The following is a 23,516-nucleotide window of genomic DNA, read 5'->3' on the forward strand; positions in this document are numbered from 1 at the left end:
TCAGAGCTAGAAAGCAGAAGTCAATCAAATTTAGTGGTCGTAAACTACCATGCCAAGCCTAAACCACAGGAGCCAATACCCCCATCCTAATTTTACTGCCCATTTTACGCACTTTCTGATCGGGCAGGGTCTGATTCAAGATGCAAACAGCTTAATAAAATGCCAGTGATGCACGGCGCTGTGATTCATCCAACCCGAAGCTTTCAGAGAAGGGTGTATATAACCACCAGCTCCTTTTCACTGGCCACGCTTGCACCCACCGCCACAGCACAGAGCGAACCTGCACAGCCTTGGTCAGGCACCAGCAGTGATCCAGAGATGATCTGTAACCTTCTCCTCTCTTACACTCTCTTCCTCCTCTCTGTCAGCTCGCTGCTGGCGTATCCTGTTTCAGACGTGGCGGACATGCTTTACTCCAGGCCTGGTAAGTGAAAGCTTCTTCTACCAAAGTGCTGCCCGTGCACAAGTTTGGGAGAACACTTGTATTTGGAGAGAAGACTCTTTCTGCATGGGATTTGAGGGCTGCGTTGCAGACTGGCTAACGAGGCCTACAGCATGTGTAGCCGGGCTCCGTGTGTTTCAACACTCCAGGCCACAGAGATTAATAGTGAGAGGATAAAACAAACGACTCGCCTGTATCAGCATTAGTGTCCTGTGTTGCTGTTGTAGGCTCGTTGGAGGAGGTTGGAGCGGTCGGCCCAGACGAGCTGTCCGTGTCAGGTATAAACGGTCTCCTCCTCCAGAGGGCAGCAGCCCCGGGTTTCTCCCCACTGCTCTTCAGACAGGGTGAGGCTGCTGAGTGTGCATGCTCTCCTTACCTCAACTACTCTCACAACCCACTGCATATGTGCTCACCAGCCATGTCATTACATACGCCTAGTTTGGACCTACATCGCTGGTCACGTTTACTAGACGCGTCTTTCTTAAAGAAAAATAATACATGTGCAGACTGAACGCCCTTGCAGACATCACCAGCCAGCGATCACTTTCTGACCTCAGGCTCACTGCTGACCAGATATTATTTGGGTGGAGGACCATTTTCAGTGCTACAGCAACAGGGACATGATGGAAGAGTCGTATGGTAGTGAGTGCTGTCCAACCAGCAGTGGTCCTGCGGTCAGAACCTGAACACTGAATACGGACTAGAGGATGGCCACAGCTGGCCTGTAGACTTTGACTCTACCCCTACAAGGTGTTATTAATAATGTGACATTTCTAATAACGTGGTTAGTGGAGTATATAGACACTGCCGTGTTTCCTACCCCATGTGCTCGTTGATTTATAAGCCTTTTTAAAGTCTGTCTATTTTCAGTGTCCTTTCAGATATTAACCATAACTTTTCTTTTATAAGGTCTCACAGTGACAGGGCCGCTACCCAAGGAGGCTCTAAAAGAGGTGAGATGGATTCATATTGATGCATATGCTTGGCAGAGGAGTCTGCATTACAGCTCTTTGAGTGTAAGACTTGTGAGATATTTGCATCACCCGCAGGTCCTGCTAGAGAAGCCAAGCCTTTTAAGCTCTACGAGTCATCTGCTCGGCATCAAGAGACCGTACAGACGGAGGGCCAGCAGGACCGAATGTTTCTGGAAGTACTGTGTTTAACACTGGCACAGAAAACTACCTGCAGGACTGAGAAAAGGATCTCTTTCTGATTCAGCTCTGAACATCTGTACATATGCACAAACACACAGCAAAATTCTTCACAGGCATAAACAATACACCTGACATGCACGCACTCTCCCAAACCTCAGTGCACAGTGAGACAAAAATAAATCCAACTGAGTTGATCATACAGGGGAAGTTTATTATATTTGCACACTGACGGTTTCAAGAGTGCCTGACTGCTGACACTGGATCCTTTGGTTTCTTTTGTTATGCTTCTTAGGGGATGCTACACAAGTATATGTTGACCACAAATAAACTTACATTTCGAAAAGCTTAATTTGGTGCACATTTTTGTTCATTCTTTCTCTGGCGTACAGCTGATCAAATGACACACATAAGGGTAAAACATAAACTCATTCTCTCTTCTGCAGCTCCACCTTTTCATTGCTGCTTAGTGGTCCATCATGCAGTGCCCATGCAGGAAAAAGAAGGTTCTTTTTGCAGATTACTCCAGGTCTCCCTCATTTAGGATGGGTCCTGGAACGATAGCAGTCACTCAGTCACTTCCTACATGTGCAGTCTGGCCAGCCACTCTGGTGGTGAGGGGAAGCGATATCTGGATGCATCCAGGCTCTTACTGACCATGTGGAGATTGCAGAATGAAAAAGCAGCAGATAGTGTTACAATTCCTCCTCTACACTTTGATGTAACAGAGCCCCTCTTCATTCGCCTTTCCACAGAAAATCTGTCTGTGTTTCTTTTTTCTTCTTCCCAACCTACACAACTATTCTACTTTTGGTTCTTTCTTCTAGATTTGTTTTCTTTTTTCCCCTCCCGACACACTCTTTCACATTCCATATACAGAGCCTTTGCTTCATACGCAAGCGCATAACCCCCTTACGTCAGGCTGTATGTCAGCTGAGCGCAGTCAAAGACTCTTTATATTCCCTGGTGACATATTCAACAGGTGAGTCAGGCAACCTTTAACGAGTGGTGTGCCACACAAAATGCAGCCATGCCCCCACACATAACAGAGAGTTGAGTAGAGGGAAAAAATCCAGAGGTGTTTTGGTTAGCAACCAGAGTGTGTCACCACACTACAGAGTGTGTTCCACGACCAGACGTGTGCTGGCACCATGCTGTGGTTTAATGACTTTGGGACGGCACCCATCTGCTCTGGACCCTGGATACTAAGGGCCTGTAGACCGATACTCCCAGTCGAGGCAGGTCTCTCTTGGTGCGCGGGTAGGTGCCCGGCCTTCCTGAGTGCTCTGCAGCTTCCGTGTCTGCCCGGTACGATGCCAGTAACTGTCTGCAATCATAGGGGACAGGAGTGTAGCTACTTTACCACTATCAATTACCATTTGTTGGTTAAAAACAGCCGCCAGCACATTATTGATGGCAATAATTAAAAAAACATTTTTTCATAGCCATTATTACAAGGGGAAAACATCTTTACAGCTGTAAAGTTTTATGACACGCGTGTGGAGAAAATGGATGAAAACTAAAGTGTTTGTGTGTTTGTATGTGACAGGCTTTACTTCTCTGAGAGCATCTGCGTCAGACTGTACAGGTTGGCTGTCACAGCACCACACTGACACCATCACCGGTATTGGAATTACAGAAAACATCCCCATCTGCTCTCCTGGACAACGACGTCCAAAGAGTGGGGACACACCCCGCGAGTGACTCTCTGGACATGACGCACAGTAACATAGAGAAAGGAATGAAGACATAACACAACAGCAGTGCAAAAAAGAGCCTACACAGTGGGATCTAATGACACCAGAGAAACAGGGAGAGAGGAACATCTCTATGACTTTTAATGATTAGAGTCCTGCTGAACACTACCAACTCCACCTAAAGCTTTGGTTTACTTGAAAGCACTTTGTAGAGCAACAATTTATATACAGTTTCAACATCACATGACAACAAACACTTTACCTCTACACAGATGGATGGTGCTAAGTGCGATAATGCTGGCTAATGAGGCTAAAGACTATTGGCATCTTCTTCCATCCGACAAAACTGCCTTAGGCGGAGGCATCCAGCTTTTTCTCATAACACTAGACCTCCAAGGACCTGCCACTGAGTAATAGAAGCACTAATGTCCTCAATATAAGTCTTAATATGAAAAATGTAGGGAAGAAATAGGGTTAGAAGTTGACATCATTTTGAGACATCACCTTAAGCTAACGCTTACCTGCAAGCTTGGAGTTCAGGTGACTTGGCTGTGGGTGTGGGTAACAGAGAGCTGTAGTCGCAGCACGATGGCAGTCGTCACCTTCAGTGTCTTTATACTCTTTGTGATGGAGAGAAGACAAACCTCTACTCCTACATCTGCAGGAGGGTGCAGGGGACACTTACCTGCACCATCAACTCTGAGCATGACTCACTCCACCGAGTCCCCTGGTTTAGCATGCTTTATTAATCAAAATAAAGATGCTGTGTGTCTGCAGCAAAAACAAAACAAAACCCCAAAGCAAAATAAAACATAAACCAAAACAAATCCCAGAAATGCACCACCAGCAACTAGTAATAATTATATAAAATGCACATTACAGGGGCCATGGGAATAACAAGCAATCTCACTGCTCAATTGTCTTAAATCTGCTACCTTATTAAACTAAATCTGATACTGTTCAAAGTGAGTCATGAGTGGAATTAACAAGATTACAAGCAGAATTACATAAAGAAAAAAAAGAACCATTAAGATCATATTAGTGCATAAGTTAGATCCAGACGTTGCCTATAACAGTTTGGAGAAATGCTGCACTGCAACATGCTGTACTCTAGCTAGTTTCCTTATTAACAATCTCCTTATCCATAAATAGGGACAATGCTGCAGTGGTAGCGATGTCCAGCAGGTGGCACATTTGAGTTAAGTGGCGTGTAGAACTACTTTAATCTCAAACGTTTCTTCAGCTTGTGTTCCTTACTGGGAAGAGTCTGTGGTCAGTAAGTGATTCTGCATTTGGACATGCATGATAATATCAGAGCCAATGATAATCCAAAATTAATCACGAAAACTCATTCTAAAACAATTTTCATCATTTCTCCCTTTTTATTATTTTACAGCAGAAAGAATATAAAGCATTCAGAAAACATCTTTCATATTTTAAGGGCAATTCAAAACATTTGCATGGCTTCAGCAGCTGAGTTCTCTTTTTTTTTTTAAACATATCCATCGATTCAGTGACGGTTTTACATGCACAATTACAAAAATAAAACTTACAAACTAGGGGAGGGGAGAAACAAAGCAAAACAACAACAAAAGGAAAACAGTCGTATTATACAAACAAACAAACAAAACAAAAAAAACAGTTTAACAAATTGGGGAAAGGGGAAGGCAAAGGGCGACATAACTGGGAAAGACGGAGAGAAAGACAGCTAGAGAGGAGAGAAAAGGAGCGCTAACACTAGTTATACATGCAAAGTGTCAAGGGTCCCAGTGGCCTGGAATAAGAGCAGGGCCTATTATTCTGGAAGGGTGGAAAACGTGCAGGTTGGTAAAGGTTGTCCTATAACTGCTGTCCATTAATCTAGGCCTACTGAACACTAACCTTGCAATAGCCTACAGGCATTTGCATAAGAGGAAGTCAACTGCATGAGTCCAATTGTTATTTTTCCTTTTTTTTTTTTTTTTTTTTTGTCTCTGTTAGGTCTGCAAGTCTCAACTTCATAAGACAAGTTTATTGCTCTGTGCCCACACGTGGAAAATGGTTGTGAGACGGTTTTTCGGCTCGGTTATCTCAGTGTGCCTTCTTCCATTATGGGTGCAGCTAACAAAAGAGGAGGACAGGTAGTCTTAGTAATGAGCGGAAAAAAAAAAAATGTGACAAACAAAAAAGCTAGCCTGGGCTAGGCTAGGTATACATGAGCTGAGCTTTTGGGACGAGCACTACGTGAGGTCCTATGCTGAGATGGCAGAGGTACATGCTCTGAAAAGTCTGCACAAGTGGATCATCTGTAAGCTAGGTCATTTGGCATTCAAGTGTTCATAAGAAACAAACGGTCATCCTTCATCTCCTACCTGTGTCCACGCATGCTAATATTTCTCAAGCACCATGGCCCAAAAGGCTTAAAAAAAAAAAAAAGTCACAGATCTATTACATTAGAAATCAGGTCAATGCTGCTTTTTAAGTTGTACTGTTAGTCATACTCTATGTCTATCAATGGCAGTGTTTCGGTCTGAACTGTAAGCCTGCGCAGGACTGTAGCTCACACAGTACTAATTAGGTTTTCTGCTACCAGAGATGCCATTCGGTCTATTGTGGATCAGAGGACAGAACCGCCACTTCTGGCGGGTGCCTTTCGGGGACGGCGGTCTACGGTGCGGCAAGTCGGCTCACGCGGCTGATGGAAAAGGAATGGCATGGACATAATCAAAATCACAGTCGTATGATCAGGACTGGCTCTGGCTCGAATTCCCGATAAGCAGCAGCTGGTTCTCCACTGACCTGCTACCCTTCCCCTACCCCCAGTTGTTTTTGGCACCCTGAGTTAAAAAATACAAAAAGTGAGGCTAACTCGTCACTATGCTAGGAGATTCCCCCGAGAGGTCGCAGTTATCGACTGTCCGTGTGCGCGATGGACACTCCGACATGTGTTTCGGTATGGACGTGGACGCTAAAAGACGTGAAGTGAGTTAGACTCATCGGTGTGACAGAACGGCTAAATGATGCAGCGCGGCGTGAAACGGAACTGAATTTAACGTGGAGACTCAAACAGGAAGTGAGTCTTGTTTGAGAAACAGCCCATGCCACCCAGGAAATGCACTGGCAGGTGCCCATCAGTCAGCTTAGCTGCAGGTCTCTCGTCTGCCATCCATATTGAGGCCCCTGTATCTTACGAGGTTCTATGAGCTACTAAAACCAACGTTGCTTTACAGAACATTATTTCTTCAACAAGTCTACCTGACTACCGAATCTACAAAAATAAGCATGCTTTGGGTGCAGTTTAGTCACCCGGTTAATCTATGTTTCCCATGCAAGCATAATAAGACCTTCTCAAGTTGCCATAGCAGTGCAATAACTGGCAACCTAAACTGCTTCAGGAATGAATGAATACAAGGCAATTATCACAGGACTGTGTGCGCAATCCTTACGGGTTTGACTGGCAGTTCCAATAGGCTTTTTATAAGCAAACTGAGCAGTCTAGTGTGTTGAAATGTAACAGACTGATAGAAAATATGGGGAATAAAGTCACATACTAACACAACAGAACCTCAGTATGGTGGAGAATGGAGTTACCTTTACATTGTCCAAGTCACCATTCATTGCTAAGGTCAGTTTGTTTGTTTTTTTGTTGTTTTTGTTTGTTTGTTTACTTATCTTTTTTTTTTCCCTTTTTTACATTGCATGCTGACTGAAATCTGCTGCAATTAAAATATGATTAGGCACTTCCCACATGAACACACCGTTTACACACAAATTTCCAACAGATCGCTTAAATCCAGAACCAGGTTTTACACAATGCTGTAATACATCATGTCAACAACATTATAACACCATTTTAAAGGGAAATTGAAATGGAAAAAAAAAAATCTGAAAATGCACTGGATAATTAATTAAACTTCCATTTGTGTGCTATTATTTTAAGTACTGTACTATATACTGTTTTAAAGTTGGACTCTCATGCCCCAATTAGACACACAGGAAATGATACTCCTCAAACGCTACTTTAGTGACTAAATGTGCAAACATCAGGTTCGATGCCAAAGCACCACTTTGACCAAACCATTTAACCTTTGGGTGTCCCTCAGTGTCCTGTGACGCCACTGTTTTAGCACCAATGTGTCCTGTATGCCCTGACATCATCATAAGTCTTTCTTGTGGCGTTGCATTTGAGATTTAAACCGGGAAAACAAATTCAATCGTGACCACACAGCAGCATTTCAATATTAACATTTTAGTGGGTGCTTCAGTGTCTAATTTCTACCTAATATGGTCATTTTGTACACACATAGTTGAAAAAAACAATTAGGATTTAAAAAAATCAATTATTTGGATTTACAATATGAGACAGAATAAAAAGGGACATGGGAGATGTAAAGGCTATGTATCAAACAGTCTTCTCTCTGTGGCACTTCCTGTGTTCACTGGTCAGTGGTGATGAAATTTCATGAGAGTTAATGATATCCTGTGTTAGTTTAGGATTACCTGTTCAGAAAGGATGGTTAAACAATAGCATTCACATTACTTGGCACCAATGGCAAGAGAGAGACTCTTGGTAGCCCGAGAAACGAATAGATGTAAACATAACCTTTTTCGTCGAATGATGATGCTGTTTTCGTCTACCTCATAAGTACAGTATTTTTCATATTAGCAGAAATGTCATGCTTTAGCAAAATGTTCTTCTCAAGAACACTCAAATTAAAATAAAATACTCTTATAGTGAAATAGTTGTACAGAGCATAGCCACTAATGCTTTTTTAAATCTTTTGTGTGTATGTGTGTGTGTGTGTGTGTGTGTGTGTGAGAGAGAGATTTTGATTCTCATGCACATACCTCATCTTTATCTCGGGTATTTACAGTATATACAAACAATACAACCATACTTATTAAGCATTCAAACAAAACTATACAAATATTCAGATTTTGACTCTGACCTGTTTTACCCCTTAGAATGAATAAAATAATATATTTCTAAAATACATTCCCGTTCAGATAAATGTTTTACTTCACGTACTGTACCAGTAACCTTCTTTATGTACAGAAACCGCTCCATTGTCAAAAATATGGATTTGTCTAACCCTTGCTCTAGGGCTAGCTTAGGGACTCTTCAGAGAATCTCTAAGGTATCAAGGCAATGTATGTGATCATCCCTTCAGAGGCCTAAAGAGCCAAAGAAGTTCATTTGAACAGAACAAGAACATCAATAATGATTATTACACAAATAACCCAAATGAGGCAATTTTCCCTCCAAAAAACATCTACACAAGTAGACTAAAATCCATGGCGACTCACCGAATAATGATGGAGTTTAATATCTCCGTTACACTCAAGGAGACTGAAAACAAAATGAGGAACACTGATGTTTTGCCTGTAGGCGTGTTGGGTTTAGATATTCATGCAGATTTAGCTCAGTACAGTCGGCCTACTCAGACAAGGTAGAGTCCAGACTGACACCAAACACTGAGCTGATCTGGGCATAAAAAAGACAAATAACTTTAATTCAAATAATAGTCATACTTTCCTTTTAATTTGACCTCAACCTCTAGACAATGACACTAAAATGTGACCCATGTTTTCCCACATCTTTCCTACATTCATAGGACGTCCCATTACTTCCATAATCGAGTGGGCTGCAGTTGTCAAACAGACTTAAGTGACTTTGTTTTTCTGGTGTATGAGAATGGTTGTGGGCTGAAACGTGCAAAAAAAAACCCCAAAAAAAAACAAAAAACCAACGTATAATATTTTATATATATATATATATATATATGGACTAATGGATTACCAGCAATTTTTGGTAGCAACTTTGCTCATCAAATTTTCACCCACTAAATGTGTCATTTAGACCATGAAATACAATGAGAGCCAGGGCCTGCCAGGTTTCTGTATTGATTCCATATTTTCTCCACTGTCTTTCCAACATTCTTCTTTCCATGATCCTTAAAAGAGTAGGACTGCCTCAGTCCATTTCCAGCATTCTATTCCTTAACCAGCAAAACAATGCGCTCCAAAAAGCAAATCAATCCATGAAAAAGTGCAAAAAATGCAGTGAAGCGAATGTCCTCCCACCTGCAAACATCGACCTGTAGAGGTTTTTTAAGTCCACTGAAGTTGGCTCTTACCCTCATAAACGAAAGACAAAAGAGATATGAAAAAATGCTGTTGTATAGTAGCAGAAGTCAGTAGTACTGTATAGTTAAGAGTTGCCGTTTCCCCGCCGAATTCTCTCTCCTTTTTGTTTTGTTGTTTGCTCTTGTAAAACGTCTGTGGTTGGAACAGAAAGACACGAAAAAAAGTCTGAAGAGTGATGTCACACTGTGATGTCACATTGTGAGGGGACCCTTCTGGATGTCCTCATGTTCCCTGGCCTTTCTCAATTCTCTCACTCTGGAAAAACAACAGACATGTGTTAACGAGAACAGCAGGAAAAAGCTCCCGGTCTGAGACTCCCCCATATGAGAGGAGGGCTCTCTGTGACGGACTCATTTTGCATCCATCTCAACACTCTGTCTGAGTCCAGCTCATGATGCAAAGAGGCAGAGGTTAACCTCGAAACTCGAATCGGCAAGACAAGCCTGCAAATCCATTTTAAAAGTACGACTCTAAGGGTGGGGTGCAGTGGCAAAGAACTTTTTGATTAAGTGGTACACAATCACATGAATCATATCTTTGTGTTTAATTAGGTATTATCTCCATGTCGGAAATAGATTGTTTTTTTGTTTTTTTTCTTTTCTGTGCTTTGCTTTCATTGCACTTTCCCGAAGTGTTCTTGGTATTGAAATTCTATAATTCTGACAGCCATTGTGAGCCTGTCCCATTTTCTTCATAGCTTCACCTTGCAAGTTTCATCTTTAACTGGATATATAGGACAAACAGCTTAAAATAGTCTGGATGTTTGATTTGATTCGAAAGTTCAAAGTGAATCATCAAAGTCCTCTTTTCCTCCCTTCATTCACAAAATGATAAAACTATTTACTCGTGCTGGTTTACAGCTCTCGGCTTAAGCCAGTTCCTCTCAGATCCCATAAACCCCTCGAATAAAAATGCATAAATTTCCCTCACTCCAGAGAGTGCGCGGAGACGCTCTGCTGATCTCGCCAACGGCCAGATTATTTCACGCGGCATGTGGACCGTGAGAGACTGTCAGCACCGCAACAACGCAAGCTGTCAGCGAAGTCACGGAAGGTAACGACAGGCTACGTGGAGAGGAAGCATATGCACCCTTCAGTAACAGCGCAGTGGTCTTGGCATGCCTGGACATCAGGGAGCAAGGCCTGTAGCCAACCCAGATCATGCAACACGGGTAAGGTTGTACCACCTTTCACTCTTCATACACCCTTTCCCCGTGACAATACAGGGAAGAAAGCAGTCATTTCCCTAAGGGGGGAAGGGGTGCTTGTTAAGTGTGGCGGTGTCACGGGGGTTAGTTTCACGGTAAGGTATTGCAGTCTCTCATTCTGAGCCTCGCAGCCCTTCTGTGCTTCCAGTTGGCAGCTGTCATGCAAGCAGGCATCAGGCAACAGTGATGGAGGGGAGAACGCGAGAAGAGAGGGAGACAGTGAGAGAGAGAATGAGAGAGCGGGAATATACGCAGATGAAAGAGAGGATGGAGAAGGGAGGGTGCCAGGTGCATCAGAGAGAAGTAAGGAGGAGAGGAAGAAAGAGAGAGAGAGAGAGAGAGAGAGTAAAAGAACAGACTGGGTTGCTCAGGCTGCACTCACCCGCTTGAACAGTCTATGGTCCATCAAGGGGCTTCGCATTAACAGCAAAACAACACCAGACAGCTATTAGCACACAGCATGTAGTACGAGTGGGAGGGGACAAGAGAAGGAACCAATCATGGGGAGGGGGCGTGGCTGTGATGTCTAACGCTTACTCAACACTTTCATAACAAAACGGCTATGACCATTTTAAAGACATCTTCTGTCCCCTGTTACGTTTCAATGTCCCTTGAGTGGACGTTAATACATTGCCAGGAAAAGGTTGTAGCAGTACATGCAGTTAGTTCCTTAATCAGTCATCCCGAGGTGGCGATGCTTCAGCTGGCCAGCCGTGCGGGCTGGTGTGGACACGTCGAGGACAGGGGAGAGAACGGCATCAGTGCGTGCGTGCGGGTTCGGACCGCTGCCACTATAGGGCAGCACGAGAGACGGTGATTACCTGTGACGGCAGCGACGAAGGAAGCGCATTATCTTGCGGGCGGCCTGATCCTGTCTCTTCGTGAGTAGACTGCTTCTGAAACAGCGCGCACAGCGACACTCGGCGTCAGACAAAGCGGAACACTGTCTACCGCCCACTAACAATGAACAAACCTACGCCTGCGGATCCATGGTCTATGGATCTAAGGATCTGACAGCTACCTGAGTTTGTGCTGTACCAGGGCGGAGGCGGGGCTGCGTGTGAGGGGGCGGGGCCTCCGGAACTCTCGGTAGCTGCGGTAGTATTGCTGGATGAGCACGGCCGCGCGGCGACTCTGCCGGAACTTCTTCTGCTCGTGGTAGCCACGGAACTTGCTCTGGATAAGGATGGCGGCCTGCGTCATCTTCTTATAAAGTGCGTACTGCCACAGAGCATAAGGAGGGAGCCGTGGTTAAGGCTGAGGGGGTGGGGCAAAAAAAAACAACTGGGCAGGTGGGGGAGGAGTTGGGAGGTGGAGGTCGGAGCTGGGGAGGAGCTCTCTCACGGGGGCGTGTGTGTGTGTGTTTAGCAATGTGCTGAATGCATGGGTTACCTTCAAGGCTATCCATGTTAGCTTGGAAAAGAGCAGAAGTTGGAACTGAGATTAGACACAGTTTGACTTGAGGGGACTGGAGATATTAAGTTTGTGGTGTGGCACCAAAAGGAGTAGGAAATGTGACCAATATAAAAGGATGAAAAATGCAGCTTCACATCGTCACAACACAGCTCCGTACTCAATGGTCAGTACGGCTTCCGGGTTCAGTTTGGCCTGCCTGGTTCACATGGCAACCAGATGCGACACTATATCAAAGTCTGTCTGAAGGAGGCACCAGCCAAGCACAGCCTACCTGTTTGTATTTCCTGTAACAGCCCTGAATGACAGCAGCTGCTACTTCCTGTTGCTCGCGCAGTGGTCGTTCCTGCAGGAGAGTAGAGGGGGAGGAGATTAGAGTGAGGCCCCGCCCCCTTACCCACCATAGCCACTGCCTGGCACAGAACCACCAGCCGGTCTCCACTGACATGAGAGAGAGATGTGGAGGAGGACAGCAAAAGAAAAAAGAGAGAGACAGAGAGGGAGGAGGAAAGAGAAAGAAGACAAAGAAAAAGAGAGACACTCACAGATAGAAACAAATAGAGAAAAGAAAAAGAAGACAGAAAGACGAGAGAGAGAGAGGCTTGAGGGAAGCAGGTGCGCTGAGCGAGCCACAGCCCGTTGGCACAGCTTCACCTGCCAAAGCTCGGGGAGCAGGTGTCTGCGTGCCAGGAGCCCATGTGAGCAGTGGAAACTCATTACAGGCAGCCATGGGAGGCGGCTCACCATGGAGTAGTGAAGGGAGGGAGAGAGAGAGGGAAAGGGAGAGAGAGAGAGAGAGAGAGAGAGAGAGAGCAGTACATTCATTCTTATAAGCCAGGCCATGCACTGCTGCTGCCACCGTGTCATGCTGAAGCCACAGGGGCTCACTGCTGTGTGCGTGTGTGTTGAGATGTGTGCCACCTGTGTGTTTGTCCAGGGACAAAACCCATTAAAGAGCAAAGGGCATATGAAGGAGAGGAGGATACAGAGGTTGGAGGTCTGCAAAGGGTTTATTTTTCCCAGGGGTCTCCAGAACTGTCTGCCGTGACCTCACCCATGAACACAATTTCCAGCAAACCACACAAACGGTGCATGGCCCATCTTTGAGCGTCGACTCTGGGCAGGGGTACCTGAGTGCTGCTGTGTACCTTGTACTTGCGGAAGGCGGTCTGTACCAGCCGGGCGGCCTCGTACAGTTCCCTCTGCTCCGAGTCAGACAGGGTGAGCTGGGACAACTCTCTCTCCACCTTGCTGTTGGAGGCGCTCAGAAACTCACTCCAGTCGGCCGGGGGAGGCAGAGCGGCCTTTTCGAATGGACTGTCACTCATGGGGGATCCCCCTGGGCTGAGGCTGGGGTTTGGGGTCAGGGGTTCACTGTACAGGGATCTACAGGCATACGCACACACACACACACACACACACACACACACACACACACACACACACAGAGAGAGAGAGAGAGAGAGAGAGAGAGAACATAGCTGGATCCAGTACGTGAATTGACTACAGGCCATCTGTTCTCATACTTCATATTTGCCGTGAAAATATTGATTGTACTAATTATTTTTGTATTGAAAGACTACTCGCAGAGTAAGCCTGTGCACAGGGCAACAATTCGACACCGACACCACGCAGTACGCACGGTGCACCCTGTGAGCTGCGCCTGCGTCTTTCACCTCAGGTGAATGATGCTGGGGAGCTGCTCCACGTCGCCCAGGTAAGTGGCCAGCCAGCTCATGGTGCTGCTCAGACTGCCGCCGTCTGCAGGCACGGGCTCCACTGCGGCCAAGTTCTCCCTCCTAATGCGCTCCGGAGTGGCCTCGATGATGTGTTCCGCCAAGGTCATCATGTTCTCCTGTCAGGTGGAAAATGCCGCAAACACACACGCTCTGTCACGCTGGAAGTGTGCATGCACACGCGCTCGCACCACACACCCATGCCTAGCTCACGCCTGGCGTGCGTCCTAGTGGTTGGATGGTAAGCGCGGTCCAGTGCGTCTCGGAGATGCACTGTAACACTAACCACTTTCAGAGGTGATCTGGAACGCATCAGGCTACGTTACAGTAAAACTCCTTGCTGCGTCCTCAACAGCAACAACCTGCTGCTCATGCCAACCACGTCACAGGCCTACCCGGAAAATGCGGAATAAAAATATGTAATTGTGAGACTTGAAATTGCTCTGCAAGCAGACACAAACACAGTTGCTTTTTGTGGTTTCTTTTGGTGTCTCATCTCCTGTTCATACAGTGCAAACAATGGAATAGGTTGGAACAGCCCGTTTTGGAACACAAGGGTTCCCAGGACATTCCTGTCTGGCAACAATCGCAGGAGAAGCGTGGCATAATAAATGTGCGGGTTTTCTCTGAGAAATCCAATCACAAGTGGACGCGCGCGGCGCATCCGAAATGTAAACGGATCCGGCATCAACAACCCCAGACGCATGTTAATTCCAGGCGTGACCTGGGCCCTCATGTAGCCATATGTTCAAACACACACAAACACACTCACATGCATAACTACTATACACCACTGCAGATGCGCATATTAGTGCACGCACGCATGCACGTGCACACACTCGCACGCACAGATCAATCTAAATTCACTACCACCTCTGTGTGTACTGCACACCTCCTCCCCTTTCCCCCCTCACTCTCTGCTCAGTGTGACGGAGATGAATGGGCTTTTAGAAGTGCTTGGCCCCGAGGGCAGATCAATTGCTGGAGTTTATTATGTGGTGATGCAGCTCTGGAGCAGAGTGACTGCGCTCTAATGCCCTCTTACACACATTAACGGGACGGATGGCCGCTCCAGCCGCGTTGGATTTTCGCAGCTTGGGAGTCCTGAACGGACAGCAAGGAGTGACCGCGAGCTGGCCAGTGAGATAAAAACAGCAGGGCTGAGACGACTGCCATGGGAAGCTGAAGGGTGAAAACATGGACAACGTAACCTGCGCCAACAACCGTAACGAGCTGACTGAAGTTCACTGCCTTGAAACAAGAAGGCCTAATCCGTTTAGGTGGTATATCCCGCATCGGGCACGGCCTGTGGGCATGCGAGGCTCACCTGCAGATCTTCCATGTGCGAGAGGCAATCCTGGTTCTCCAGATCCTCCTTGTAGGAGAGCAGCTCGGTGTCCACCATCTCTCGGTCCGTCATGGCCAGCACGCCCAGTAGCTCCCCCCGCTGGCGCAGCCTGCCTCCCAGCTTCTCTTTTCCCGCATTTCCCGCTCCGCCTGTGCCCTTCCTGTACACGTCCCTGGCGCCCCACTTGTGGGAGCCTGTGCGGAAGCAGCCCAGCTTGGCGTCGGCGGTGTGGGCGGCCGCGCCGCGCTCGAGGCCGGGCGGGTCCGCGGGCGGGGGGCCGGAGCCGGCCGACAGCTCATGCAGTTGCTGACGCTCCAGGCTCAGGGGCACAGACACCGCCTTGTCCGGCCTGGTATGGGCCCCCTCCGGGTTGGGCTTGTGTTTCTTGGCGGCGGGCAGGTCACGCTGGCTCTCGCTGCTGTAGTAGCTGGAGGGCTCCGAGCGGGGCCGTCTCAGGTCTGGGGGATGCAGCCAGGACCGGATCGTTATTCTTTCAATTACATTTGCTGCATCTCTGAGGTGCAGTAAGAGCTAATCCCAGGAAATGGGGTTGTTGAAATTAGATTCTGCAACAAGTAGAAACTCATCTCATCTCAACGAGATGAAGACAAGTGCTCCAATAATACACTAACCATGAACATTCTGCTCCGATTACCCTTCCTAGAATGGTTTGTATCAAACACACATTCTCCCCTTTTCTCCCCAGCAGGAAGTCACCCTGCGCGCTCACCTGGCCCAAGGTTGCCAGAGGGGGCGGTGGTAGTGGTGGCACCGCCCTTCTGTCCGCCAGCCCAGGCGACCATCCAGCTGTCGGGGGAGGGCGTGTCGGAGCTGGGGGAGAAGGCCATGCGAGAGGTCGGGGGGTGCTGCTGCTGCTGCTCTTCCCTCTGGAGCTGCTCCAGGCACTCAGCCAGTTTGGTGTGGCCCCGGGAGCGGGCGATGGACAAGGGCAGGCGTCCCAGCGAGTCTGGGATGGCTAACGCCCGACGGTCCCACTTGTACAGCACCACCGCGGCTTCGAGGTGGCCCAGGGCGCACGCCCACATCTGAAGAGGCACAGGCAACCAGGGGACGACATGGAAACCACAGATGACACATCTGGACACATGGAGGCACACTAAAGAGACTTTTCATTATATGAACTGACTGAACATTTACCAAGGGTGTGCAAGAGAAGTGGTCGACGTTGAGGGGATCCACCTCGAGCTCCAGATCGATGCTGTCAGCATGCTTCGTGCTAGAAACACCAGACAGCAAATCATTTTTCAAATCATATAACAAGAGCATCACAGCATAGGTGTGCATGCTAAAAAAATAAACCCATAAAAACAAGGCAAAGACAGCATATGAGGGCCAAACCCACACCCAATCCAGTCTCTCCCCTCTCTGCTGGACACGCTCGCTCAGGGAGGCAGTGACTCACCGCCATTTGATGAGTGTCTTGATGAGAGTGGCGTAGCCCTGGCCAGCAGCGAGGTGCAGGAGGGTCATTCCCCGAAAAGTCTTGGAGTGGATCAGGTGTTTGGATTTGGCCCAGCAGGCGCGGTTCATCATCTTCTCGCACACCACCACCACGCGGCTCTCAAAGGAGCTGCCAGCCTGGCCTTGCCCCGACGTGTACTGTGCACACGACACACGTCCGCTTTGGATAAAGCAACCACCACAAAGATCTCCATGCTAAAACTGCTAGCATTTGGCCATCTTTAGCCTAACTTCATTTCTTCATAGGGGTGTGTGTGTGTGTGTGTGTGTGTGTGTGTGTGTGTGTGTGTGTGTGTGTGTATGTATGTGTATATATATATATATATATATATATATATATATATATATATATATATATATATATATATATATATATATATATATATGAGAAAGATAGAGATATAGATAAATAGCTATATAGGTTGATGCTTTCAAGAAAGTGTCTGACCGGTCAGAGCATACAGTACATGTGACGGTACCTGAGACTGGCTGTTACTGCCGTTAGCACCTCCACCTCCCCCTGCTCCTGCGCCGCCTCCTCCTCCTCCCCCTGCTCCCGCTCCAGTGCCGCCGGACGCACCATTGCTCTGCTGCTGCTGACCGGTCATCTCCGCCATCCTCCTCTCCATCTGTTCTAGACGCTCCAGGATGGACATCCTGAACTGGTTATCTGCAACACATCCACGCTCGCGTTTAGCAGCTGCACTCGCCCTCGACCACAGCCACTGGCAGGGAAGAGGAGGAGGAGGAGAGAGAGAGAGAGAGAGAGAGAGAGAGAGAGAGAGAGAGAAACTCGCGCCAGAACTTGTGCGCTCTATCAGTTAAATGAGCACACTGCAGTGGAGAGCACAATAAATGTGGGCAGCTGAACACCACAGGATGCACCAAGTACCACACCACACGGGTTAAAGGCAGAACAAGCGCTCGCGTTCACGGACATATCGCAGTGAAAGCAGCCACTGAGAATGGTGCAGCACACAGCTGGCCTGTTACAGAGTGCATGGCTTACAGAGAGCACGTATTTCTACTGAAGCTGTTGATGCAGCCTTAGAGCATTCAGGGCAAAGGCATGGTGCAATCACTTTAAATGTATGTAGACACTTAGCAGCTGCCCAAAGTGTCAGATCGTGGACGGACACCAAGTGCCTGATCCCAGAGTCCATCTGAAAGTTCCGCTCTTGCTCATACTTCCGCTGCTTACCCAGTTATGGAAGCCTCCTGATTGGCTGGGTCCTGTGCTTCCTCTTAATACAGTAATAAGCCTCATCACTTATTTATCTCCACTGGGTACTTGATTGTGTTCAATAAATCAATAATAATAAATACATTTCGGCCGTCTGCTATCAGGACTCGCAGTTCTGCCTTATAAACTGAATAATACATTGATTTTACGAATAACGGGGAGCACGTTTTTCATTACCGCACCATCTGTAACCAAACGCACATGCAGGTGAGCCGGTGTCTCGGGGGTGTGGCGGACAAACCTACACGGATGTGTTCTGCGTAGTGGTTTAAGATACGACCGCGTCACCTGTGCACACCTCCCTGACCCGTAGAGTGTGGCAAAGTGAGTGTACAGTATGACCCACATGCTTTGACACGAACGCCATGGAGCACTTCACCCAGCCTGGCCCAGGGCCACACAGCAGACACGGCTGACGGGCTGCTCATCCGTCAAAGACTGGCTGCTGGGCTGATCCTGCCAGCCAGACATCCGGTGACCACTAGTAGGGGTGGGGGGGTGCTGCTTCAGGGACCGAGCGCTAGGCCCCCACAGCACTGGCCAAGGTTGCCTGGAAGCTTCTTGCTGAGCTGCTGCTGGCAGGAGCTTGTTTCTGTGGCAACCTGCTGCTGAGTGGTAACCAGGCGACAGGAGCACGCCTGCGCAGGGCTCATTAGCATAGGCTAATAGGAAAGGGAAGAGAACACCAGGGCCAGGAAATGAGGAAAACGGGAGGGATAAGGCAGACTGGCACCCCCCTTCCACAACTCAGTCAGTGACCTTACAGGGGGAAGCTTTTGGGTGCCTTTTTTTGGACATAAAAGCTCCCGTGGCTTTGGCGTCCGAGCGAGGCACATTTGCATACCTGGCAACAGCGTTGGGATCAGCCACGCAGTGAGGTCATGTGAGCAGTCATTGTTCAACAGCACAGCAGAGAGCCTGAGTGGGAAACTGCAGCGATCACCTACATTAAGCTCTGAATGGCTCTCGTAATAGGAGATTGATGGCTATTCTGGGGACGGCCTTAAAAACCACAGCAGTGAAGGACATGGAGGCAACAAAACATGTTTTGTCTGCCAGTTTTCTGAGTTCAGACAAGCCTCTGTCTGACTGCTACTGGGTGGTGGCTTATATTTTTTGGGTAAAACAGTGACATCCATCACTAGCCCCCTATGCAGCCAGGGGGGTATAAATGTGCTTGTCTGTGTGTGTGTGTGTGTGTGTGTGTACATGAATGCAGCAAAAGGTTTAGTTTCCTACATCCAACAAGACAGGAGGGGAGAGAGAGCGTAGAGAGAGCTACAGCTGATCGAAGCTTTAAATTAGGGCTTCAGACAGGATCTTAGAGGCAGAGAAAGATAGATAGATAGATAGATAGATAGATAGATAGATAGAGAGAGAGAGCGAAAACTGAGGGTAGCGAAAAAGCACAGCACATGGAACGAGAGAGAGGCAGAGAGACTGAGAAAATGAACGAGGGGCAGAGAGACCGGGGGGGGTGGGGTGGGGGGGGGGGGCAGAGAAAGTGAGAGAATGAGAGTGGGCCAGAGAGAGGTGGGCCAGAGCACGAGAACTAGAAGCAAAAAGCGACAGAGTTCATGGCAACGGTACTTAGCAGCAGCTTTGACATGTCTTTGTTCAGACTGTGGTGCAGTGTGGTGCAGTGCAGATGATGTCATCTCCACCTGCTGCTGTGAGCACGCTCAGAAAGCCACGCACGTACATTGCAGAGGGAGAGGAGCTAAGGGGAGGGGCTCACAGCAAAGGGGGCAGGGGCATAGAGAGTTCTACCAATCAGAGTTGAGGCAATAATGTTACACCTACCCACTTTATCCTACTACAGTAGAACTGTGACAGCTTGTAATCACTGAGAGAAATAAAACCACACAAGGAATATTACTAATTTTAATGAGGGCAATGCACCTATAACTAAGCCTGAATTTAATTTCAAACACTGTGACAATGTGGTAACCTGGAATGCTTGATTTTCACCCTAAACTGGCCTCCTCATAATTCATGCTAGTTCTGCACCATAAGTATGGGAGCAAGCAAATGTTTCTAAATGTTTTTTCCTATATTCTCCAAAATCACTACATGTGGATCATTAACACTCTACACATTAGTTTTCAGAGGACAAGACTGCTCGCTGCAGTCTCATAAAGAGAAAGCCTGTTCTCTCTCTCTCTCTCTCTCTCTCTCTCTCTCTCGTTCGCTCTCTCTCTCGCGCTCTTCGAATGTGTTAACCATGTGCTTCACTTCTGGCAGGATGTCATCATGTCATCACATCACTCCATCTCTCGCTTATGTGGGCTAGTGTGTGATGGCCGCCTCCAAATGCCAGCGCAAAGCCTCTCGCCATCTGCCACAGCTGGCAAAGTGTGGACACGGGTCATCACTACAGCCTTCCCATCTCTGTGCCAGCCTGACAGTGACCCACGGGAGCCTTGACTGACATTTACGGGGCTCGGTGCCGATACGTGAGGACAGAGGCCTCCTGGCAAGCCTGGTCTCTGAGAGGGGCGCTTCATTAAGAGGGGGTCCGCACCTGATCAGTCAGGCATGACCGGCATGCTACAACCTGACTTCAGACAGCTCTCCCACATCCAGACATCCAGTGTGTCTGTTTTAGGGACAGAAACCTGCTGAGTCTGCGTAGGCTGTCTGGCTTCCTCACTCACCAGCAGGTGAACACACACACACACACACACACACACACACACACACGAGGGAGAAAGGTAGACAGACAGAGATACACTGGTAGAGGTATGCAGACACACACACACACACACACACACACACACACACACACACACACACACACACACCTGGATGTAAGTTTAAAAAAAAAAAAAAAAGATGACTCTGCTTTCGAATCCATCCTGGCTCCTCCCAGACTGCTGAGCCATACAGGATATATGCTGATCGCTGGCTGGCCCATAACTCAAACATTAAATACATCACTGCAGCTTTCCCTTAGCCAAGCAGAGATAACTGTCAGGTTACTGTAATCTATAGCAAACAGACAAATCCATACCATTTCTAAAGCGCAGTCCTGGAGATCTACCACCCAGCCCAATTTAGTTCCAAACACTAACTTAGCACACTTAGGTCTAAAATTAAGATTCATGCAGAAGGACTTGGATCAAGTGTGTTAGATTAGGGTTGTAACTAAACTTTGCTTGGCAATAGGTCTCCAGAACTGGACTTGGGCACTCTTGCCTTAAGACACAGTATGGATCACCAAAACGGTACTTATGGCTTCTCAGTGCAGTCGGAAACAGATAAACACTGCAACAGCAGATGCTGATCATCTCGAACATGCTTCTAATAGCAAACTACATACAAGCTGTTCACCTTCTGAAGCATCGTAGCATGGCTGACTGCAATACAAGTAACACAAGCAATCACACTGAGTAGCTCAAATTGTTATGGACATAGCCATGCTTGCACCGTGATGGGGTGGGTACATCCCCCATGCTTGGCCTTTTAAATAAGACCAGAAGCTGCTCCTTGCTGCAGAGCAGTGGTATTTGAGGAGGCCTCCCCCTGTGTTTAGCCCCACTGCTTGACATGGGCTGGTATTTAGTGGAAGTGAAGGGGAGGAGGTTTTGCCCTCTTGGCACGACCTCTCCCAGCTGAGCCGCCCATCTGTCTTCACCCTCTCATCTGCATCACAGGGAGTGCAGGATAAAACAAACATACAAACAAAAAAGCATCCTGGAATCAACCCTGCAGCTAGAGCACAGGAGAAACCCCAGCGCGGCCCGGCTAACTCAGTAAAGGCGTTCCTATGAGGTTCCCTTAATGGAGTAAGGTAGCGCGTGACTTATTGACACGCTTGATTTATGCCGCATGTTCTTAACTGACCCTCGTCATTGATCTTGTGGAGCAGTGCAGTAGCCAGCCATGAAATACCACATCTGCATGTTAGCAGGTTGGACACAACTGTCTCTGCTTTATTTTCTAAAAGGCAAATATAACGGGGTAACAATTCTGATAAAGACAAACATAAAATATTGTCATCCATACGTGCTCATTTTTGGCTTTTTTCCCCCCCTCCCTGAACAAAGTGTTTCTGCAGACAGCACGGCTGCCTCGCACAGAGACCTCAGTGAATCGTGCTGTTCCAGAGCAGACACAATCACACAGAGAAAGTCTCGTACAGTCTAGACTTCACAAGCGCCGCGAGCTAGGTCTAGCCACATGTGCGGCAGACAGAGCCACACACACACATACACACACCACCCCCTTCCTGCCAGTCAGCCACAAAAGCAAGCACAAAGCTTTTAACACCTGATGTTGAAAACGCCTGCGTGGGCCTTTAGCTACCTGCACCGATGTGGACCAAAAGCTCGGCGCAATCCATGAAATCGTGTTCAGGGCAGTAACAGCATCTCGGTGGTGCATGCGAAAGTGTGCACCTGCAGGGCTGGTCTCTGGTTAATTAACACGTGTGCGGCCCTTCCTCAGGCTCTCTGGTCGGGAAATACGAATCGTGACTTAGTATGCTAATCGGACGCATGTCCTACACGCCAAGCGTGTGCCTGGAGACAATGCAGAGAGGAGGGATCGCGTGCACCACCAGCTATTACAAGCACACAGCGGCAGGGACGTTACACAAGCCGCTCACACATGCTCATCTGCCTGATAGCAGGGACACTGCCCACCAAAACAGCAAAGTGCAGAGCAGAGCCTCCTCATTACAAACAGAACAACTGTTTAGAATAACGTGCAATAAAACAGTGAAGCGGCATGCTTAAGAGCTCTGCAGGTAAGTCTAACAAACTTATGGACACATGTTATATTTAGGTTGATTCTGCATATAGGTGTCTTCTGTGATGTTCAATTTAAAAGATCAAGGAACAGGTGTCCCTGAGAAAAATACTAATAATATTATTATACATAACTCTCTAAAAACATAAAACCAGACTTTGGATTTTTTTAAAATATATTTTTGTCTAAAAATAATATGATATAGAATTCTAGACTGCTGTTCACTCTAACCTTCAGAGCACACAGTGACCCTCTGCAACCCATACTGCTTCCTCTTGCTGAGATGTCTCAGTCCAATTTAATAGCCATGCAAACAAGCAACAAATGAGATTATGTCAACACTGGGATCCTCTATAACAAACGGTTGTGTCCATTCTTCCAGACGGGCCCTGGTTAAATCACTTACTTAAATCTTATGATATAACACAGCCTACTGCTTCATAAACAGATGCATTACTGCCTGAAGACAGGGGGCTGCCTAGGCAGTTTTTAAATGTCATATACTAGGTGTTGCATCAAGCCACAAAAAAACATCAGAAAAAAACTCTTTCATGTACACTCAGAATCTAATGTAGCTAATTTCAATGTCCATATTCCGTGTTAGTAATAAAGATATCAATTATGTGTATTGCTGTTATCTTTAATGCCACAAACACCCAAAATATGATGATTTTAGTATTGAGAGAATCTTAAATCATTTGTAATAATCTCCAATTTCCACCCTCTATGGCTTAACTGTCTTATCAAACTCTTTAAAGCAGTTTAAACTCAGAAGAATACACAACTCAAGACTGTCAATCAAGTCTTAACAAACTGAATATTTAATCAACCTCAGCATGTCCCCATACAATCTAAGGTCTACTGACTTCCCTCACTGGTATCTTAATTTATGCAAATTGACCCGCTGAAACCCTGGGGT

General features: G+C 47.1%; 2 protein-coding genes across 3 annotated transcripts in view; one reads left to right on the top strand and one right to left on the bottom strand.

The window, feature by feature from the left end:
• Positions 1-211: 211 nt before the first annotated feature.
• uts2a (urotensin 2, alpha) lies at positions 212-1,945 on the top strand. The gene is made up of 4 exons (XM_027017472.2): positions 212-424; positions 670-786; positions 1,352-1,395; positions 1,492-1,945. The coding sequence occupies exons 1-4, from the start codon at positions 319-321 to the stop codon at positions 1,603-1,605; spliced, it is 381 nt and encodes a 126-aa protein (XP_026873273.2). The 5' UTR covers positions 212-318; the 3' UTR covers positions 1,606-1,945.
• Positions 1,946-4,652: 2,707 nt separating this feature from the next.
• camta1a (calmodulin binding transcription activator 1a) overlaps positions 4,653-23,516 on the bottom strand; it is a 262,798-nt gene continuing 243,934 nt past the window's right edge. For both annotated transcript variants that reach the window (XM_035522400.1, XM_035522401.1), the window contains 13 exons: positions 17,082-17,272; positions 16,544-16,740; positions 16,279-16,357; positions 15,851-16,166; positions 15,100-15,578; positions 13,713-13,891; positions 13,185-13,422; positions 12,311-12,382; positions 12,016-12,036; positions 11,645-11,844; positions 11,445-11,519; positions 11,006-11,036; positions 4,653-9,671 (listed from right to left, as the gene is read on the bottom strand). In XM_035522400.1, the coding sequence (XP_035378293.1) occupies positions 9,639-9,671; positions 11,006-11,036; positions 11,445-11,519; positions 11,645-11,844; positions 12,016-12,036; positions 12,311-12,382; positions 13,185-13,422; positions 13,713-13,891; positions 15,100-15,578; positions 15,851-16,166; positions 16,279-16,357; positions 16,544-16,740; positions 17,082-17,272 (2,111 nt within the window). In that variant the 3' untranslated portion in view covers positions 4,653-9,638. The remainder of the gene's footprint in view (positions 9,672-11,005; positions 11,037-11,444; positions 11,520-11,644; positions 11,845-12,015; positions 12,037-12,310; positions 12,383-13,184; positions 13,423-13,712; positions 13,892-15,099; positions 15,579-15,850; positions 16,167-16,278; positions 16,358-16,543; positions 16,741-17,081; positions 17,273-23,516) is intronic.

This window comes from Electrophorus electricus, chromosome 24 (assembly GCF_013358815.1).
Source record: "Electrophorus electricus isolate fEleEle1 chromosome 24, fEleEle1.pri, whole genome shotgun sequence".
In the NCBI taxonomy this organism is placed as follows: Eukaryota; Metazoa; Chordata; class Actinopteri; order Gymnotiformes; family Gymnotidae; genus Electrophorus; species Electrophorus electricus.